Source organism: Sturnira hondurensis, unplaced genomic scaffold (assembly GCF_014824575.4).
Source record: "Sturnira hondurensis isolate 20B ecotype Veracruz unplaced genomic scaffold, ASM1482457v3 Scaffold0001304, whole genome shotgun sequence".
NCBI lineage: Eukaryota > Metazoa > Chordata > Mammalia > Chiroptera > Phyllostomidae > Sturnira > Sturnira hondurensis.
In genome coordinates, this window is record NW_028073935.1 from 5,379,718 (window position 1) to 5,393,755 (window position 14,038).

Here is a 14,038-nt window from a genome sequence, read left to right on the forward strand (position 1 = left end):
GCCATAACTTAAGTAAGCAAGAGATTTTTAAAATAGTCACACAACAGAAGGAAATACATTCATATGTGACTCAGGTTTTCTTTGAAAACTTAGATATATGTCACACCAGAAGGTCTTATTCTGAATCATCTTACTGTGTATTTATCATAGAAGAAAAATAATCAGAATATTTTAGAGGCTGGACTAAATACCTACTGTTTTAATTACTTAAGACATTGAGTAGATTATTAGATTAATTACTTGCTAAAATAAAACTGTTTATTCAGTGACTTAAACATATTAAAAAGGCTGCATGTATTTTTAATTCAAAAGCTCATCAAAATGAATGCATAAATTATATTTTATGAATTGTGCATAATTTTGTGAATTTACACAGTACAACCAAACTGTATTTTTTAATATTTCTCAGCCTTTATGTACATAACCTGCAGTTCTGGCAGCTGGCCCTTCTCTCCTGTATTGCATACTGTGTATCTGGGAGAGGGCTTTTGTGGTTGGGAGCCGTTTCATGTCTAAACCATGTACCCTTCCTTAGAGAAAAAAAAATGTTGACAGTGAATGTCATGAACACATATTGAATGCTAACATTAACTGGTAATTTAAAATAGTCATCATTACAAATATTTTAATTCTGTATTCTGTCATTTTGGTAATAATTCTGATGCTTATATATTTTAAACATGTTTTCTCTGTTTAAATCTTTACTTATAAATATAAATATTGCAATACAGGTGTAGTACTATAATTAAACATAAATAATTTTATTTTGCTTATTCACCTATCTTCTATTAGATAGCCCATGTTAGCCAATGAATGCTTCTTCAAAGTTCACACCTGTAGTTTTGTTTTTAAAACAGCTTTTCATTTTGCAGCTGTTGTTGTGAATAGTGTTATATCAGAAACATAACCTGGAGCCTGTTAAGGACAATCTGACACCCTAAAAAGTGAAGTAAGGTGTGTTAAATATGTCTCCCTTTGTTTAATTTGACTAAATGGTCCCCTTTAAATTGAGGAAATGCTCCTGTAGGAACTTTATATGTAGAAGCATAAGATCAAAAAGAACATTTTTATCTGTTGACACAGGTCTAATTCATAAGGAATTTGTAATTTCACCTTGATATACTTGCCCTTGCCCCCCAGCTTTGGCACTGAAATTCTTCTGTGTGTTGTGCTTGAAAGGAATCCCATCCTGCCTTGTCCGTGGAGGCCCCTGGCCCCTCATGTTTGGTCAACAAGCAACAGTGGGTGGTCATGCTGCACGTGGGACAAGGGCCTGCTGTGCTCAGGAAAATGTGTTCAAAGGTGTTTAAGGGTGGTAAGGAAGTCAGCTGCCCTTCTGAGAGTTGAGACCACTGTTCCCCACACTGTTGTAGACTGAGAAAACTGGTAAGAGGCACGAAGGATGAGAAAATACAGTGAATTTATTCACCTGGCTCCACATTTTCAGGCTTCCCTGAAGAAAGGTCTCTTCTGCCCTTTATGTTATACAGGGTCTGTTAAAACAAATATTAATTGCTTTTCATTTAAAATAGGGAAAACTTACACACTTTGAGTTGAAAGGATTTGACTGATAGATACATGATAAGGTTTCCTGGAAGTCTTATGGAATACTAGGTATATAAGCATTTTCTAAGAAGTCTTTTTTTTTTACCCATATATATGTTTATTTATTTTTCCCATTTTTTATTTAATTATTTTTTAAGTACAATTTTCTATTACTCCCATCTCATCCCACCCCCCGTGTTCCCCCCTCCCTTCCCATTTCCACCCTTCTCAGAAGGCATTATCAGTGTTTTTGTAAGAAAACAGAGTTTTAATGTAAACTCTTAAGATTTTAAGCTTTATAGAACGTGTTTTCATATCTATAGGTTAGCATAAAGTTGAAGACTTCTTACCTAGTAGAAAGCTCACAGTTGTTGGGAAAAAATAGCAAATGTTTCAATTTGCTAATAGCAAATTGTAAAAGATTGTTTATTTTCTCTTAGAAAATAAAACACTTTAAGCTTTTATTTGTACACTGCAGCTTTTATTGTTTTAGTGAAGTGACTAGAATTGTTTTATTAGTATTGTGAAGAAAATAATTTCTGCACCATCTGAAAACAGACTTTCTGTTTTTTTCATAATAAAACAAAATTTCTGTTCTGTTTATAGTATTATATCCATAAATGATTTTTTATAATTTTGTTTGTTTTTGATATTTTAAATTATTCCTGTATATCCTTAATTGGAAAAATAATTCCTTTTGACAATGCTGGTAGCAGGTTATAGAAGTTTTATTTAACTAGAGAATCAAAGTATTATTCTTGATAGTCAGTAATTAAGAAACTCAGTCTTTTTTTTTTTAATTTTAAGTGCTTTAAGGAGTTTTTCTTCCGAGATGCTTCTTTCAAGCATCTGTAAATAAGATACATATCTTTTCTTTGATATATTGGTAAAATTGTAACTCAAACACTGGTTTGTGAAATTTAGAAGATAGAGCTATACCTGAAGAATATTCTGCTCTAGAATTTCGTTTGTGTTATTTTTTTCTACAGATTCTATAGTGATTGCTTCTCACGCTATTGGATGTATTTATATTTGCGATTTGTCTCTAGAATAGTCTCTACCCTGTATGTAGTTCCTCCTCTCAGATAACTCTGGTCTTAAAAGCACTAATTTATCTGAGTATATTTATTGGTCACTCTGCTTAGTGCCTTTAAAATACTTAAGCTGTAAGGTTCATGAGAAAAAATAGGAAATTCTGATGAAGTTTTTATTGTCACATTTCTCTTTATCTTTAATATTTTGTTGATGTGTTCTTCTTGTAAGGATTAATTTTCCCACGTGCTCTTTGTGTTGAGGCATACTTTTTAAACATTTAGATGACACCACTAGTCAGTATCTTAAATTATAGTCAGTATCTTAAATTATGAGCAGAATAAGCATATTTTCCATTTTGTTCTCAGTGGTGATTTAAAGCTTCAGGCTTAAACTTCATATAATAGAATCAGAATTTTACAGGTAAAAATGACTTAAAAATTTCATAGTTTCAAGCCCTTATTTTTACAGGTGATAAAGCATAGGCCTATTACGAGTCCATAAACTCGCTGCAAAACCCCATACCAATTGTATAGCTATGAGAATTATGGGTAGAATTAAACCCTAACCTAGTTTTAAATATAAGGAACAATTGTTAATGTTAGCACAAATGAAGGCATAAAGGTTATAGCCCTATTTGATAAAAGACTTTAAAAAATGTCCCGTTTGAAAAAATGACTTCGTATAACACATTAATGCAGCATTAAGTTTGTGAAAGATGAAATCAGATGCAATTTTACAAATACTTTAGTTTCTATCACTTTCAAAATGTCTCATTGCAAGCTAACATTCTAGTGAAAAAACTGAAGTGTGTGTATACAGTTGAACACTGTCCTCAGCTGGATATCAAGGGGCAGATAATTTAAGTTTTCAGGAAAAATATACTAAGTAATATTATTTTCACTTGCATACAATTTGCACATAAATCAGAGCATGATATTATGAAAGTATAATTCTCTTAACCATATGTTTTTGTATTATATATATATATATATATATACATACATATATATATATATATATATATCTTAAATACATCAGGAGCTATTCCTATCATATTGTGAGGTTAAACAAACAAGAGAAAATAAATAGATTTCTTGTAAGATATTTTAGAACTTTTTGCTGATTTTGTTACAGAAATTGTTTTTTCCATCTTCTTTTTATTCTTTTTAGTAATGCTTTGTTATCATTGAAAGAACTTGATATTTATAATTCTTTTATGGAATAGAAATACCAAGTCATGTAATTTAAGTTTAGATGAAATTACAGAATCCTCAAGGTTTTTTTAAATACACTTGATAGCAAATAATTTCTGACAACTGAGATTTAAAATATTTTCATTGTTTTTCTCTTCAAAGAATATTTCTATTAATTTCCTGTAAAATAACTCATTTTAAGAATTTTTTTTGGACAGAAAATGGTGTGAAATGGTAGGGAGAAAAACGCATTTCTGAGTTGATGCCCACTGTTTAGTTTGCTAGGCTCTTGTGCATTTGTGTGCAGTGCTGAGGCGCTGTATTCTGGTCACTGCAAAAATACCTCTTGCAGATGTGTTCCAGATGCTGGTTACTCCCGAGGGTGGGTATGCTGTTTTCGCTTCCTGCTGCTGTGACATATGTGCTGGTATTTGACATTACTAATTAAGAAATTAGTTCACGTTAAACCTTCTTGTCCTGATATTATAGAGAATTACGCTATGGTTTCTAATGGAAGAAAATCATATTCTTAAGAAAAGGCATATCAAACTTTAGCACTAGCAGTTTCAGAATTTAAGTTACTTATTTTAAACTAATTAAATTAAATTTTAAACTGTTTAAGTTGTTAAACATCAGTTATATAGATAATTGTATCTTTTTAAGAAAAGGGGGGTATTTTTCTTTTAGATTTTATTTATTTATTTTTAGAGAGAGGGGCAGTGAGGGGGAGAGAGAGGGAGAGAAACAGCAATGTGTGGTTGCTTCTCACTCGCCCCATACTGGGGACCTGGCCAGAAACCCAGGCATGTGCCTGACTGGGAATCGAACCGGCGACCCTTTGGTTTGCAGTCTGGCACTTAATCCACTGAGCCACACCAGCCAGGGCAATAATTGTATTTTTTTTTTTTTTTTTTTGGTAAGGAGTAGTATACAGTATACTTTTAGTAAACTAAGAAGTCTTTTTCCTTTTTAGTCAAAAAATGTATTGTCCTGAAACCTTCTAGAATAACGTAACATTTTAAATTAAAGAATTCTCTTCTTGCACCTTTTTATATACACTTTTATGTTTCATGTGATACTAAGCTTAAGCCCCTTTGTAGTTTAAAGTCTTTCAGGAAATTGATAGTTTAGTATTAACTTTCTCAATTCTACAATTAATAGCAGTGCTGACTATATAAACTCTAAAGAAAATGTCCTAAATCGTTAAAGCTTCTACACATGACTGTTTCTTTAATATAGAAATATTGAGTTATAAAAAAGTATTTTTTTCATTTCTTATATTTTCTTACTCTGAGTTATGATTATTTTGTTTTCTCAAAATTAAATTATACAAATCTTGTCTTAGGTATTTTCCAAAGTAGAAATGTGTGTAGATTAAAACATTAGCACAGTAGTTGAAATATACTTAAGCCTTCAATAAAATTCTATTCCAACCCTGACTGGTGTAGCTCAGTTGATTGAGCATGGGCCTATGAAGCAAAGGGTTGCTGGTTCGATTCCTAGTCAGGGCACACGCCTGGGTTGCAGGCCAGGTCCCCAGCAGGGGACACATGAGAGGCAACCACACATTGATGTTTCTCTCCCACTCTCTCCTTCCCTTCCCTTCTCTCTAAAAATAAAATATTAAAAAAATCTATTCCACTAAAAAAAAAAAAAACAACCTGTTCAAGTGACTTAATTTCTGTTTCTATAAAATGTACCTGGTTTTACAGAAATCTGTAAGGATACAAGGAGATATTTCATATTGTATCATGTTAAATGGCTTATGCTAGGAGGAGCCCATGTAACAGGCTTTCCATAGCACTTTTTACTGTACTTCATTATTTTATTTTCTGCTTTTACCAGCAGGATGTAAACACCTTGAGAGTGGGGCGTTATCTTTTCTTTATCACCTTATCCCCAGGGTCTCTATAGTTCTTGGCACATAGGAGGTGTTCAGTAAATAATCATTTAGTGTTATGGTAGCTGTCATTATCAGTAACATAAGATTATTCTATAAACATGTTTTGTCTGTTCCACCTGAAAACAAATCTATAAGCTTTTAATATTCTGTTAACTTAAAAAACAAGGAGTAGGTTTTTTCATTAAATAATTTAGTATAAGCCACTCAGTGTATGTAGTGGGAGTTATTTGTAGAATGTCCAATGAGTATGGACAGAAACATAATATTTAATCCTTATTCCTGAAAAGATAGTATTCTCACTTGGACACAGGCAGTACTTTATGCAGCAGCTATACTTCAAGTTGCATTAAGTGGATGGAGAGGAGGAATGAGTTTTAAGGCCTTTCAGGTACAGTGGATAGTAAATAAGGCAGGAAAAAAAGGTGTATTTTATAGGGATAATATTTAAGTGTCTTATGCATGGTAAATACTCTATAAATGTTTATTGAATTCAGATTGTCTTGAAGATCTTTGAAGATGCTCAGCTAAAGAACTCAGGGTAGGGGATTATAGGCACCTCTACAGACCGAAAGGCAAATTTTTCTACTCAAAGTGAATGTCTTACTAACTCCTTTAGCAACCTGGGATTCCATTTCTAATAGCTCTCAATACTCATTTTAGAAAAAATGTTTCCTTGTTCTTAGGATAATTTGCATTGGAGTTCTGAGTTATTTTGGAATATTTCTGAGGAGAGAATTGTAGCGGGGGATGTTAGGGGGCGGAAGGATTGAGCAAAAAGGAAAAAGGACTCATGGATAACATTGTTGTTATTGCTGGGTGGAGGGAGTATAAGGGGACTAAATGGTAATGGAAAAATAAATTAAAAATTCAAATGTAAAAAACAGTGTTTTATTGATATTAATCCAGGACATAAAGAGAATTTCTTAATAATAGTGGCATGTTAGGCCTCTGGAATATTAACAGCGTGAGGTGAAAAAGATCCAAACTAGTTTGTTTGACATCAAAATACGGAAGCAAATCCCACATTCCAAAGAAAGGAAGAAATGGAATTGGGGAGTTTAAGTTTTAAGGAGGAAGACAAAGATTTGTGCTGTAAATCTTCATCAAAAGTATCAGACCACTATGACTTCCTTTTCAAGTTCTAAGTAGTTTTTCAAAAAATGATTTCTCATACTGGTTTTTATGTTTCTGGAACACCCCTCCTTAGTTTTGCTGAACATTCATTCTAAAATGATACTTAAGTTTCAGTCCATGATTTGTTACATCTCTGTACTAAGCCAAAGTAATGTATTGAATCCTCCAAATTGGTCATGATGTTTAAAAGCTGTTTAGAGGAAATATTTATTATTTTACTAAGTAAATCCTTTATTTAAAAGAATGGAAAAGTTGAGCAAGAAGTAACTCAAAGAGACAATGCTTTAAATCAACTAAATATGAATACGTAGAACCTACAGGAATATAACCTCTCTTCCAGGTACTCCAGGCCTGCACAGTCCCTTGGTGGATCCAGATAATGATGTACCTCCCTCAATGCTGGGCCATCTTAGTCAGACAGCATCACTGAAGAGGGGCAGCAGCTTCCAGTCTGGTCAAGCTGACAGTAAGTATGTCCCTCTACCCCAACTTTGTCTTTTAAATTTGTACTTGTATAGCTTTAAACATTTTTCTCTTTGGTGTTTTCATAATTAGTTGTTATTACCGCTGAATATTACCAACCATCATCTCTTCTACTTATAAAGAAACTTCCCAGTAATTAAATTTAAATGATTAAAATACATTTTACATTGTACATTAAATACATGCCATTTGATTTTTAAAATTTTTTTTAAAGAGTTTAAATTTATTTATCTTTAGAGAGGAAGGGAAAGAGAGAAGGGGAGAAATATCAATGTATGGTTGCCTCTCGTGAGTCCCCTGCTGGGAACTGGCCTGCAACCCAGGCATGTGCCCTGACTGGGAATCGAACTGCGATACTTTGGTTCGCAGGCCCGCACTCAATCCATTGAGCTATGCCAGCCAATGATTTCTTAATAAGTCATTGGCCACAGGTCAGTGTTTATTCAACATATTTAGTTAAAGCCTAGTTTATTTTTTCTGTGGTTTAATTTTAAAAAATATGCCACAGAAAAAATTATGTGAGAGCTTCTTCAAGATGAATTTTGCAACAAAAGTAATTTCTGTACTCAATATAGAGAGAGACATCTTTTCAGTGAATTATTAAATTTTGTTTGGAAGGAAGGATTTATTGTTAATCATAAATTAATTGCTAGTCTTTCTTCATGAGAAAAGCATCTCAAATGGTGACTATGTTACATTTAACTTTCTAATGTTGATATTTGCCTGTTGTGTATATGAGTTATAAAATGTATTGATTATAATTCATTCATATGCCAGTTAGACACTCTCAGTCACTGGTATCTCTAACCACAACAACAGAAATAAGAAAAATAAAGTAATAGAAGTTACAGAAATATGAAAAATAAAGTACTTTATGTTAAATTCAAATACCTCTAAAGTCTATTTGGAAAAATTCCTGTTCTTACAAGTGTTGAAGTAGGGAATTTTTTAAGGTTTATAATTTTTAAGGTTTATTAAAAAATCTTAAAAATATGAATGCCCATTATAAGAACATTTTAAAATTAGATGATTCATTTGTACTAAATGAAAAGCTTCCATAACTGTTGATTTTCCTTCTTCTTGTCCTGTCCTCATTCTCTACTCAGTTCACCAAACAATGGAAGAACAGAACTGTTTACTTCTGCCTGCTGTGCTACAGTGTTGCCCTCTCAGCATATACACCCAGGGCCTGACCCTGCAGTGCAGCCCACCAGAGTTTTTAAAAAATACTTCCTTCCTGTAATTAGTAGAATAATGTCAGGTTCAAACTCTCTCCACCTCATGGCTTCCCTGTTGTTATGTAATTTACTACCATCCATCAGTTGACACGCTAACAGGCTTAAATAAATTAAAAATTACACTTGAGGCTGACTATAATGAATTATACCACCTTGAACAGTTCAGATTTATCCTGCCTGGGTTTTGTCTATCTTCTTATATCTGTTTTATCAAATTATGGAAATTTTCATCAAATTTGAAAAAATTTTGGCCATAATTTTCTCAAATATTGTTCTGTTCTACTTCCTTTTCTGTGACTCCAGTTACGTGGGTGTTATACCAGTAGACCACCCCATAGCTCGCTTAGGCCCTGTCCCCTGCTGCTCATCGGTATTTCATTATGGTCTCATTGCTATGCTTTCAACTTACCTTCTTTTCAGCAAAGTCAGACCTAAAATTTTCACATACTGTATTTTCATCTCTATCTTCCCTTTCATTATTTTCATGTTTTCCTTTAAATATTTGAACATTGCTGTTATTGGTTAATTCTGAATCTCTGTTATTTCTAGATCTGTAACAAATAACTAATTTTTCTCCTAGTTTCTGGTTATAGTTCACATTTCCCTGCCTTTGTCATGGCTAATTGTTTCATTTTATATTATTCCCAGACACTGTGAATATACAGTGTTGAGTCTCTGGGTTTTGCTGCCTTGATTTATAAAGTACAGGACTTAGTTTTATCAGTTATTTACAGTAAGTTTGATCCATTCAAGACTTGTTAAGTTTGCTAGAGTAGGTCTAGAGTTGCCTTCATTCTAGGGATACTTCGGCCTTCTTGTTGAGACATAATCTCTGGTCTCTACTGAATGGCCCAGGGAATGGATGAGAACTATTCCTTTTAGGCTGTTAAGAGCTAGAGAGTCACCCTGCCCTGTGTGATCTCTGGGAATCTTGACCTTACACCACATATGCATAACCTAGTACTTACTAAACACTTAAGAAGACTCTTATGTAGATTTTTCTAGTTTGTTTTTTGTGTAGCTCCTCCTTGCTTTACAGAATTCTTCCCTGTATTTCTTAGTTGCCTCCACCTGCTTGAAATTCATCTTTCCAATTCAAAAAGGGCACTGAGCTTTGTTTAGCTTCCACCTCCCTTTGCCTCTGTTGTCTAGAAATTGTCTGCAGGCAAAAGCCAGGGCAAATGTGAACTCACATTTCCCTGTCCTTTTTTTCAGTGTCTCAAAACAGTTGTTTATATGTTTTCCTCCCAGTTTTCTAATTGTGTATGATTAGAAGTTAAACCTAATTCTTGTTACTCCAACATGACTAGAAGTGGAAATAAAATAATTCATTTATTTTCACTAATATTATTACTTTAAATTGGAACATTATGTAGAATTGCTGATAATAAAACATAGGTATGAATAAAGATGAAGAAACTTGTTCTTGATTCTGCAATCAAAGCAAAATTCATAAGCCTACATACTTTTAGTTTCTGTCAAAAAAAATTTGGACATTCCTGCCATACCCCCCTAGTTCTTTATATCAGACTTAGGAAATAACTCTTGAAGTTTCTCTGTCGGCGATATAACATGTGGGAATTAAATGTTGGATTTAATTAAGAAAAAAAAAACCCAAAATCATTTTTTCAACTTTAACTATCAGAATTTCAATGAAGTAGAATTAGAAGGAAATTGAAAGGTGAATGGGCAGGATTCTCATTGCATTAAAAAATACATAGGTATAAAGAATCCGCTAATAATAAATAGATCAAATAAAACATGAGACTAAGAATTGTTCTCTCTCAGTGGGCAGGAGGCTGCAGGAACCTGTTTTCCAAGAGTCTTAATGATTGAATGCCAACGCATTAGATAATTGAAGAACTTCCAGCTCAGTATGCTTTTCTGGCATTACCATTTAGTAGCTATATTAATACTCAAGACAATAATTTTACCTATTAATTTACAAAAAAAGATTCAGCTGAGGGAATGTTTTTGGAAGCCTCTTGGAATTGGTTTGTTGTGTTTTTACTTAAAATCGTCTAAATACTTCTATCATAAAACCTTTTCAAGTAGAATACTTACTAGTTGATGAATTTAATGAGAATTGCTAAGTTTACTTTCTGTTCATTCTATGGTTTTTAAAAGAGTTTTTCTTGCAAAATGGCGAAAAGACAATATTTCCTGTATTTTCTTTGGGGTGCAGGCATTTTCTATGGCAGACTCATCTTTGAGACCACACCTCTGTGTATGTTAAATGTATATGTGTATGTAGAATACACAGATATGTAGTAAGCTGGGCCAGACTACAAATAGCTTGTCCAGCTTCATAGCCAGCGGGGACTTGGGTTCAGATTGTGTTGCTTTCACTTTAATTTAAAACAAGCCCTGCAAAGAATATATGAGGTAAGGATACCATATTAGGTTTTCACAATAGGGATATTGCTATTCAGCTCTATCTTTTGGAGGAGCTTATATCTTTTGAAACATTAATTCTGGGGAATAAGCCATCTAAGAGTCTACTTGCTATTATATGAGGCAAGTCTTTGGATGCTTTTTCAGTTTTTAGATTTTCCTGTTCTGTATTTACCGTGTCATTGACCCAAGACACATCAGCAATGGCCTATGTTATGTAGTGTGCTACCTGCCATTTTGAAGACAGTTAGTGTTTGTCTGTTTCAGCTCCGTCTTTAGATGAAATATACCTCTTATCTCATTAGGCTCATATCATATTACCATTAGGTCTCCTTTCATTGTTTGTCCATTTAATTGTAGGCTCTCCAAAGGCAGAGACCTACCCTGTCAGTATTTGTGCTGAGCATCAATAGACAGATCTTAGAGAGCAGCCACAGAATCAGCACACAGTGTCAGTAAATGTTGGCTGGATGAACAAGTACAAGTTTGAAGTATGCTCCTAGGTAATGAACCATGCATGCCTTCCTCATATAGGACAACTGAATTTAAAGTGTCTCACAACTCATAACATAGACAAAGGACTAACTAACATGCTCAATAAATAAAGAGGTTCTACAGGCCACAAAAAAGGAAGTCTGAATGGCTCTTAAGCATTTGAATAGGTACTCAACCTCAGTCATATTAAAAACTGAAAAGGCATTGTAACACTATAATGTGATACTAGTTAGACAAAAACTGCCAGTGTTATTTTGGGTTTTATGTGTTCTGTTTGTTCATTGCTGAGGTTATAAGGAAGCTATAACTTCCATGTGTTGTTTGTGAGTGTGTAAATAATCCCTTAGAGGTCAATTTAATAATACCTATTAAAACCACACTTTATTTACTCTTGGACACAACAGTTCCTCTTTTGCATTTATGTAGGTAGTCCCCCACTTAATGATTGATCGGCTTAATGATATTTCAGCTTTACAATGATATAAGTACAATACCCATTTAGGAGAAACTGTACTTCTGATTTTGAATTTTGATTTTTTTTCCTGGGCTAGCAATATGCAATCTGGCACTGTCTTGTGATGCTGGCAGCATGGTGAGCCACAGTTCTCAGTCAGCCAGGTCGTCAGTCATTGGGTACACAATCGACACTCTTAGTCTACAGCGTATTGTATTGCCAACAATTTTTGGATGTTAGCTTCTGAACACAGTTAAGGTAGGTGAGGCTAAGCTAACATTTGCTAGGTTAGGTGTATTTAGTGCCTTCTCGATTTACGGTATTTTCAAGATACAATGGGCTAATTGGGATGTAGCCCATTGTAAGTCGAGGAGCATTTGTACTTGCACATATGCTTCAGTGATGATGTGTAGCTTATGGGCTGAAGCATTAATGTTAACTGGAAAAGATTAGAAACAGTCCTATCCACTAGAAGGAGGCTTACTAATTATGAAACACTATGTGATTGATGGAGGAGAAAATGGAAGAACTTTATGTGTGAATATGGAAGAACTCTAGGACTCATTGTTAAATGATAAAAAGCTATGTCAAAAGAGTGTTTTCGTATGCTTTTATTTGTGTAAAAGAACATTTGAATGGGGGCATAATACATTTTTTCCTTTGTATATAAAAGACATTTCAGAAGGAATTGCGAGAAAATATTAACAGTGGCTTTTTATGGTTGGAGTTGTGAACTGGGCAATAGGGGATGAGGGGGAGTGGTAGTTCTCTTTTCTGACTATATATTGTCTTCCTAGAAAAATTATTAAATGTTTTAAAATAAATAAAATCCACCTTTTTCCCCACTAGAATAACAATGGTGATATTACACCACAAGGTTTTTTGTTTGTTTGTTTGTTTGTTTTTTGCCTGGGAGTATTTTTAAAGGAAACTGGTAGTTATTGGAGGAATTAATGAAAGTTCCCTTTATTGACCTGCTTTGAAGTTGTTAGATAGAAGTTAGAAGTTGACCCCCGAAGGGCTCCTCATGAGTGCTGCCTAATTGGACAGTGAAGAAGCCTCTGCCTGCCCATGTTGGAGGCTCTGAAGCAGAACAGGACCGGGAAGCAGGACATGGCAGGAAGAGAAGCAGGAAGAGAGTGTGAGAAAGAAAGGTAGAAGAGATGGGAAAGTGAGTCACACTCACTGAATTACTATGTTTGTTTTTATTCCCACGGATTTATTCTTCCCCTAGGAATTCTGTAAGATCTTGTTTCCCACTTACTACAATAACTATATTAAATTACATGAAACCCCAGAGGCTTCAATATTTTTATTTTTTTCATAAACTTCTTTCTTATGGGAGGAGTTTATTACATGGTTGTGCTTAAATATGTTCCTTTGTGATAGCTTGACTTCTTACTGAATTTTCACTACATAAGAATGTATAGTGGCATTTCTAATAAATTGATATTAGTTACAAATTTAAATATTGTCTGGAGGCCAATATTTATAGCCTTACTTAGCTGTTTGAAGTAATGACTTTTTAAAGAGATATATATGATCTTGAAGACAACGAGGTTGAAAATCCAAAGCATCCTACTCTATGAAGTCTTCCCTGCTCCTGCTGTTCTGCCCTCCTAGTCTGTCATCCCTTCCCCTTCCTTTCACGACCCATGAGAAGGCTGGGGCCTCTGGTGAGAGTGTGTTCTGCACAGGCAGGCATTGGGAATTTGACGTGAAGAACAAAATAATGATATTTCAGTATATTAAAGATCTGCAGCCAAAGTGGAACACATTTTGGGGTAGGGGAGTGGCAATATGTTTAAATAGATTTTTATTCCTGGTTCAGAAGTATACTCATAGTATTTTATTCTTTACCTCCCTTAGCATGGAGATACAAATGCCCCCACCGGGTAGCATTTGTTGAAAAATTGACCAAGCTTGTTTTAAGTCAGCTGCCTAACTTCTGGAAACTCTGGATTTCATATGTTAATGGAACCCTTTTCAGTGAGGTATGTATACTAATATGACTATTGATGTAGTTAAGTAATTGTGAATTTTTAGTCTTAAAAAGTCTTAAAGATTCTGAAGTGGCTTTTTTAAAACCTTAAAGGCCCAAACCCTGTAACTATTGTCCACTATTTAAAAATTAGTTAAAAGCTCTATAAAGACCTAATATTTA

At 33.9% G+C, this 14,038-nt stretch overlaps 1 protein-coding gene across 1 annotated transcript in view; it reads left to right on the forward strand.

The window, feature by feature from the left end:
- EXOC2 (exocyst complex component 2) overlaps window positions 1-14,038 on the forward strand; it is a 273,565-nt gene that overhangs the window by 149,894 nt on the left and 109,633 nt on the right. The window contains exons 12-13 of the mRNA XM_037070417.1: window positions 7,151-7,276; window positions 13,744-13,868. Coding sequence (XP_036926312.1) covers window positions 7,151-7,276; window positions 13,744-13,868 — 251 coding nt within the window. The remainder of the gene's footprint in view (window positions 1-7,150; window positions 7,277-13,743; window positions 13,869-14,038) is intronic.